Source organism: Azolla caroliniana, unplaced genomic scaffold, assembly GCF_043228905.1.
Source record: "Azolla caroliniana isolate FFs.n. ecotype wild unplaced genomic scaffold, voAzoCaro1.0.p SCAF_18, whole genome shotgun sequence".
In the NCBI taxonomy this organism is placed as follows: domain Eukaryota; kingdom Viridiplantae; phylum Streptophyta; class Polypodiopsida; order Salviniales; family Salviniaceae; genus Azolla; species Azolla caroliniana.
In genome coordinates this window covers 18,102,576-18,110,867 of record NW_028230453.1, presented here as the reverse complement: position 1 = coordinate 18,110,867, position 8,292 = coordinate 18,102,576, and the positions used below count along the sequence as shown (strand labels likewise).

Here is an 8,292-nt window from a genome sequence, read left to right as displayed (position 1 = left end):
TAAGAAAGCTAGTAATTTTCACGCACCAAAGGAAGTCATAGTAGATCACCCTACAATGTCGTAGTGACAACTTGTAGTGGGTTTGTGATTGATAAAGTGTACGATAATTTCAATTACTTTAAACAAGCCATAAATCTTAAGATGTAACAACGTTGCTTTCAAATTACATGTAGAGACAATAGAGATATTGAAGAGTAGAAAACTATGCGTTGATATAAATTAGAAATCGCCATTAAAATAATTTCATGGTTTTTTCTACTATCACTATTAATGCCAATCAAGGATACCACTCTTACGGCTTCTCTCTTGTTTTACACATCGATAATTTTGAACAAAGGATTGACAATTTTGTAAAGCAAGAAGACATTGGAAAAGTTACCGTTGAGAATGCAATCATCATGTTTTTCTTACATATTGATGACGTTGTGCCATTCTTTGACGCTTTGGAAAATGCCCACAATTATGATTTATATTTTGGAACACTTTTGCATGTATAATAAGTTGAGTGTCAATAGCTCCTAAATGAAGGTTATGTTTGCAAGGCATAAATAAGGATAATATCATTCATTGTGTAAAATTATAAGCCCACCGAAGCCGTAAAAAGCTTTAAATAGCTTGGGCTTGAGGCTCTCCCCACTCATTAGATGGAATGAATGCTACTTGAAAGCAAGAAAGAGGCTTCCTCTATTTGTGAACATATGCAATTAAGAATAAAAAAATGTTGGGTTCTCGAAAAACATTGTTTTCACACTTTAGCAACAAGAGTGATTCTCTATGGGTTGAAGTATGGGGGTGATATATCATACATCAATCCACTCGGGAAGAATCCAAAAGTGCTTCCTTATGGATTTTATTTCAAAGTCAAAATACAAACGATGTAAACACATGCTTCTACTTTTGGAGACTAAACCACTTCCATAAGATGATGGGCTTGAAAGGGTTGTTGAGTACATTGCTTACGGTTTAGAAGAACCTACCTCACATTGACTTTCGAGAACTTTGTGACAGATAAGTTAAAAAACAACACCACTATACAAAATTTTGAGCTTCGAACAAACGCAAGATGTGAAGAGATTGTTTGGCAAATGGTATGCACTTACACTTGCTTCATGCCACGTCCAACAAATTCTCTAGGAGCGAGGCCTTTTTTTCACAATGTCAACAAATTAGAGCTCGAGACAAGGTGTGGAGAGTTGTCACATTTCACACAATATATATCATGTATGTTTTGTGGAACTATGAAACCATCTTGTCCTCAGCACACACGCCGATTCATGGTAGAGCCCCATCTCATTTGTATGTCAATGACAATCCACACAAATACATTGTAGAGAGCCCATCCTGTTTGCGTTTGTCATCCGCACTGATTTATGATAGAGTCCATCCCATTTGTTCACTATCCACACCAATACATGCTAGAGCCCATCCCATTTGTCAGCATCTCATGCCAATATATGATAGAGTCTATCCCATTTGTTTACTGTCCACACTGATACGTGTCGTTCACGCCGATAGAACGATAGAGTTCATCCCATTTGTCTGCCATCCACACCGATCCATGTGAGAGCCCATCCCATTTGTCTGTTGTTAATGCCGATAGAACGATGGAATATATTCCATTTGTATGCATCTACGTCGATACAAATTAGAGCCCATCCCATTTGTCAATTGTTCATGTCGACAGAACGATAGAGTCTATCCTTGTTTGTCTACCATTTAGCCAATACAAACTAGAGCCCATCCCATTTGTTCCTTGTTCATGCTGATCGAATGATATAGTTTATCCCATTTGTCTACCATCCACACCGATACAAAAACTAGAGCCATCCCATTTGTTTGTTGTTCATGCCGATAAAATGATAGAGCACTATCCCTGTTGTCCACACTAATTAACGATAACAATCTACCATCCACACCAATAGAACGATATAGTTTATCCCATTTGTCTACCATCCACACTAATACAAACTAGAGCCCATCCCATTTGTTCGTTGTTCATGCCGACAGAAACAATAGAGCCTATCCCTGCTGTCCACACTAATAAACGATAACAGTCTACATCTCATTTGTTTGCCATCCACAACGATACATGCTAAAAAGCCCATCACAATTCGTCCACCATTAAAGCCCGAAACACATGCTAGAGCCCATTTCCATTTGTCCGCCATATGCGCCAATGCAGGGTAGGGTGTGTCTGTCCGAGAGACCTGTTGACAATGTATAGTGTGCCTCGAACAAGCTTTATCAGTCTACCCAGTTTCCCTTAAGGGAGGGGTTTCTTCTCTCTTTACTACTACTAAGTATGAACCCACCCCTAACTCTCTCTCTATCTCTCTCTCTCTCTCTCTCTCTCTCAGAGCTGTCCTATTAGATTACTCTGTTCTTCCCTCTCTCTCTCTCTCTCTGTCCTTTTAGATTACTCTGTTCTTCCCTCCCTCTCCTTCTCTCTCTCTCTCTGGCTCTGATTCTCTGATTTCTTTTTTCTTCACACATGTATGTATGTTTGTATATGTACATATATACAAGGGACAGAACCTGCATACTTTTAGTGGGTTCGGCTGAGTAGCATTCTTCAGTACCTGCTTCGTAAGGTAAGTCTCTCTCTCTCTCTCTCTCTCTCTCTCTCTCTCTCTCTCTCTCTCTCTTTCTCTCTCTCTCTCTTTGAAAACAGGACAGGTATGGCTATTCTGAGAATAGAAGGCATCCTCCACAGCTGCAGCCTTCCCTGAAGATTGTTGCGTTTTTTTTGTTTTTTCTGGGTTTAATCTCTTCTCCCTCGATATACTCCGTCCAAATTATAGCTTTATTAATTACCCTCTGGGTTTCTGCTTCGGCCTAACAATGTATTTTAGAACCTTCCTTTACTTCTTCTATTTTCCACTGTAAGAGCAACAGCAGCCTCTTGCTTGCTTGCTTTCTTCTTCTTTTTGCATTTTGAGCGAAGCTCTCCCTTGTACTGTTCCATTTTGTTGAGCTCTCACTGTGAATATAACAAGGAAATAGCCATCATTTGGTCCCCCCCCCGTTCTCATCCTGCCCAGAAACTGGTCTCTATCCTTGTTCATCTCTTTCCCCGAATTGGATCCATGTACTTTGCTTGGATCTTCTCGCAAAGTGCCCAATTTCAAAAACTGGGTCATTGTCTTTCCTTGGCACTTCACAAAGCAGGCAAATTTCCATAAATTGGTTTTTGCTCATGTTCAGACCTTTTTCCTAAAATAGGCGAGACCCCGTCCTTGTTATCGCACCTTTCCTGCCATGGACGTCCCACAATGATTACTGAAGTTGAGGTTTCATGAGACCCGAGACAAGAGGCTCTCCATCCACCCAGCTGACTGCATATATATAGCATGTTCCTGGAAAACTGGGCGTAAGTAGATTCATCATCTAGTCATGGAGGAATGTAGCATTGACTCTAGCTATAAATAGAGTAACCCAAGATTGACTAGGTTTGGTTCATAGTTGATTCTGATCCTTTTTGTTGGTAAACCATTCTTTTTTTAAATAATGGTGTTGCTAACATGTATACTATGGAGAGAAGGAAGATGAAAGGTATGATATGCGTTTGCTGTAAGTGAGTGAGGAGGTGATGGAAATGTCAAGAAGAATGCACTATGGAGCCGCATCCGGATTGTACTTTGTCCAGACAATGACCAACTGGGTGGTTGTCCACAAGTTAATGGACTTATCTTTGTCCTAATCGACCTCCTTAATCTAAGGTTCCACAAATGTTCATAACATGCATGATTAATAATTATCCATAGTCTCTCTTCTCGTATCTATAGTCTGTAGTGAGCATAGTTTTAAGTTAAAATGAATGAAAAACAGTTTTTTTTGCTAGCCCTTCTTCCTTTCTTTCTTGTTCGTGGTGCTTTTATCATGTCTTTATTGTACATGGTTTTTATGAGATATGTATCGTTCTCTCCTTGCAGTTCGTTTATCAGCTCAATTTAGTTTGTGGGGATGGGGAAGTCACCTGGAAAATGGATCAAGTCTCTGTTTTCAGGGAAGAAAGCCTCACAGTCTACTGCAGATGATGCGTTACCAACACGTGTGGTAGGTCATGTTCAAATATCTCAAAAGAAAAGTTGAATTTCTTTTTATAATTGATGGAAAATGATTGTCTGATGCATTATTTTGAAAACAATGTTTGGTTTTAATCGAAATTATTTTAGGTCTTCTACTAATTGTTTTCTAGATCTAATCCAATTAGTCAGCTTTTTGACATGCTTCAATGTATATGTTGCAGAAGAAGAATAAGGAGAAGCATCGGTGGAGTTTTGGCAAGTCGTCAGCACAAAATACAAACTTTGAGTCTTTGACACCCTCGGAATGTTTGCCGCCAAGAAGAGATGAGCCCCCTAGTGTAACTCCCACCATATTGCATGAGGAGGCCAAACAAGAATCAGTTGTCCCAGAGCTCATTTCCACTTCTGAGGAAGCAAGGGATGTAAGTGTAGGTGAAGATGCCTTGGCTGCTGATCTGCATCCTAAGGATATCGAAAATGTGGTTAACAAAAGGGGTGACCATTTTTCTGTCATGGAGATGGACCTTGAGGAAAAGTCAGCGATTCTTATACAAACGGCATTTCGTGGATATTTGGTGGGTCTTTGGTCTCCGTTCGCATATTTATAAAACTGTATGCTCAGGGTTTCTCTTCTTAGCTTCTTCTCTCTTTACTGGTGTTTCTGTGGTATCATTTAGCATATTTTTAGAACAGAATGCTTGGGGCTGCTTATCTTTGCTTGATCTTTTCTTTGTTTATCGGTGGCTCTTTGATCTCTTTCTTCATATTTGTGAAACTGAGTATGTCTCTACAATACACTTTTCTCCATTTAGGCCCGAAGAGCTCTGAGGGCATTGAAAGGTTTAGTAAGGCTGCAAGCGCTAGTGAGAGGACATATGGTGAGAAGGCAAGCTGGAACAACCTTGCGTTGTGTACAAGCTTTAGTGAGAGTACAGGCTCGGGTTCGTGCGAGGCGTGTTCGCATGTCAGAAGAAGGTCAAGCTGTACAGCAGAAGCTTCGAGAGAGAATGCAAACTGATGGCACCCCAAAGGAATGTCTTGTGGTAAATAATCTCTTTTGATGTTAAGATTGACATGGGTGTGAGTTTCGGTCCTGTAGGTCATTTCTCCCTCTTAAAGACTTTAATAATGTTATTTAAAGCCATGTGTGATAACCAAGGATAAGATTAGAACTTGAACCCATTAGGTCACTGTAGAGTTTACATTGCACATTACAACTTTAATCAATTTTCTATTTTGGGCACTTTTTAGGAAGGCTGGGATTCAAGCACTGGGACACTTCAGGAGGTGGATGCAAAACTTCGGAGCCGTCAGGAAGCAGCAGCGAAGCGAGAACGAGCATTGGCCTATGCATTTTCTCGCCAAGTAAGTACAATAACTAGCATTTGTTCCACTTTCTTGTTTGGAAAATTAAAAAATATGCTCAGATGTTAAAAATGTGTGCTTATCTTTCTTAAAATGATATTGATATCCCTGATTAAAAAGTCTAATCCAATGTAATTTTTCATCAGAGAACCAATAAGAAATTTTTCTTTCCAGTTTCTCCAGGAATCACTTTTGGCCAAGCATATACAAATTGCTTTGAGAAAGATCACTTCTGTAATCTCCTGTTTAACATATTTGTTTTTTTCCCAGCTCTGGACCTCAGCTCGGAAACAAAATTCTTTGGTGTTTGATGGTGACCATGATCAGTCTCATTGGGGTTGGAGCTGGCTTGAGAGGTGGATGGCTGCCCGGCCATGGGAGACTGCTTATTTGGACGAATGTGAAGAGAAACCTATAGATGAAGGTGTAAAGAGAGAAGGCCACTTGAAAGCTGAAGATGAGCTTGAGAAAAAACATCCACCTCTCAAGAATCCTACCTCGGAAATATTACAAGAAGATTCCCAACAACTGAATTTGCCTAAATTTCCGCCGAGTTCTTTGGCTGAGAATCCAGTAGATTCTCAACAAGGTGAAACCCTGACATCTTGCGAGCTCTCCACTAAACAACAAACGTTAACAACCTCCATTTCCTCTAGGCTTATGAAGCCAACCAAGTCAAGTTCTTCAAGGAGCACTTGCACTCCCAATGCCTCTGCTGCTCTAGAGGCTCACAGTGAAACGATGGCGAAAGGCCTTCAAGATGGAAGTACTTCTAATGTCAAACATGATCATTTTCGACGAGAAGCATTGCCTGTAGAGGCCATGCCAAAGAACAAGGGTGTATTTAAAAGGCATAGCTTTTCAGGGCCACTGAAAGGAATGCAAGAGAATCTGACGACAAACTCCCCGACCATCCCTAGCTATATGGCTGTAACACAATCTGCAAAAGCCAAAGCTCGATCCCAGAGCAATCCTAAGTTAAGACCAGATTTGGATGAAAAAACCTCGCCTATCTCTAAAAGGAGGACATCTTTACCGGCCCAGCTGAAGCCCAATTCCATTCCATGGCAGACTTTCCGGAGTGCAAGCACCAAAGGTTTCTCTTCAATTAGAAGTTCATCTAGAGCAGGTGGTGGCTAAGAGAACTCTCCAGACAATGTTTTGCCAGTAGTTGACATTAGTATGCTAACAAATATCATTGTTTCATGTATATATAAAACTGGCAATATAAAGCTGTTGATAGAATCTAGTGATATGCCAGCATAGTTAGCCTCATTTCAAGGTCAAGGTCACATGATTAGGAGCATTTCTGACTGTTTTTTTGTTGAGTGAGGTTTTGCTTCTTGCTGGAGTTTTGTGGGGCCTGGCCCCATCAGCAAGTCAAATTTTTCTGTATTTCTTCTGCAATGCCTATTTGACCATCTTGCCTATTTCATATGTTATGGAAAATCTAATAGAAACATAAACTGATTACATAACAATTTCTCATGCATGCCTGCCCATTGGTAAAATGCCTATTTAACAATAACCTTCATTGGTATGGTGTTGCTCATGTGAAGCAATCATGTACGGCACACAAGTAGCTTGTTTAATTAATCATTTTTTAACCTGCTTTTACTATCAGCCATGGAAACAGAGTCAAGAAGAATGTTGGTGAATCAGTAAGATTTTGACAAGAAGAATTGCCAAATCATTTCATAATTGGACAAAATCATTTTGCATGCCCCCATTTACCATTATCCCCAATATCTCAAGAAGCGAACAACTATTTCAGCTTGTGAAGATCGCCACTCCAATCCAACCTTGTTCCCCTGGTTATGGACCCACATGGCAGATTTATGTCCAAACATAAGATGTTCCAATGACAATACAAAAGAAACACATTTCAGTGACAATGTCCCACTTTCTTAAAACACCCCATGCGTAGCACACTTTGCCACCACATTAGGGGGTTTCTAATTCCCCGTACCCTAATAAATAGCCTTCTCTATCCACTGTTGCTTGTGAATGATTGTGATAGGCATTTATTTTTATATTGGGAAGACACCACTCACAATGTAGGATCAACCTTTATTGTGTACCTCAATTCAAATGAAAATAGGTAATGATGTTAAATGAATCAGGTCACATGACACCTCCATTCCAATGAAATAACCTAATTTACTAATTATAGCAAAACAAAGTCTCACCCCAAACCGATCATATTCCTCTATACATGCAATAAGAACACACAGCTTGGCGTTGCATGTTTTACCAAACATCACGAGGCCTTAACTTTTCAAGGGGTTAAGTAACCATCATTGCTTGATTTGACATTATTTTGAACAGTTATTATTACCATTTCGAGTGGCTTGTTGAAAGCAAGCAATAAATAAAGCATGCAAGGCCAAAGTATATGAGCTTATTCATCTCTCTTACACTAGCACAATTGAAAACTTGATTCTGGAATACAACTGATGGAAATAAGCATACGCAATGCAAAACTATCCACTTGGCTCATAACCCAGCCTACTGTCATCATAACAAATATTGCTGAGGCTTGCGCTTAGCTTCATGTCAAACTTGAATTTGTGTCTAGCTTAATTGTGCGGACTTAAAAAATAGAAATACAGCATGCAAACTAGAATTTGAGTCTAGCTGTTGATATTCTGAAGAAGTGTATGCTTTTAGCCCAAGTTCAACTTTTCTTCAGAATATCAAGTTGGTTTAACATTGGATTAGAGATCTTTTGCCCATGAAATTTGTTGATTAACATTCCCAACCAGTTGAGAAAATCAAGAATATGATTAATTTTCTACACTACAAATATCCCCACTCTCTGCATTACAAAAGTGAATTGGCTCGCTAGGTATGCGATAACGCCATGCAGTTAGCTATATAATTTCCACTGTCTTGGATT

General features: G+C 39.6%; 1 protein-coding gene across 1 annotated transcript; it reads left to right on the top strand.

The window, feature by feature from the left end:
• Window positions 1-2,458: 2,458 nt before the first annotated feature.
• On the top strand, window positions 2,459-6,823 carry LOC147852583 (protein IQ-DOMAIN 17-like). The gene is made up of 6 exons (XM_087334121.1): window positions 2,459-2,591; window positions 3,933-4,056; window positions 4,250-4,603; window positions 4,841-5,071; window positions 5,280-5,393; window positions 5,664-6,823. The coding sequence occupies exons 2-6, from the start codon at window positions 3,964-3,966 to the stop codon at window positions 6,531-6,533; spliced, it is 1,662 nt and encodes a 553-aa protein (XP_087190247.1). The 5' UTR covers window positions 2,459-2,591; window positions 3,933-3,963; the 3' UTR covers window positions 6,534-6,823.
• Window positions 6,824-8,292: the final 1,469 nt, after the last annotated feature.

Excerpts from the sequence above, each read along its gene's own strand:
- LOC147852583 (XM_087334121.1), top strand. The coding sequence starts at position 3,964 with ATGGGGAAGTCACCTGGAAAATGGATCAAGTCTCTGTTTTCAGGGAAG. Across the intron at positions 4,057-4,249 it reads ATGCGTTACCAACACGTGTG|AAGAAGAATAAGGAGAAGCA; the intron begins GTAGGTCATGTT and ends TATATGTTGCAG. Across the intron at positions 4,604-4,840 it reads CGGCATTTCGTGGATATTTG|GCCCGAAGAGCTCTGAGGGC; the intron begins GTGGGTCTTTGG and ends TTCTCCATTTAG.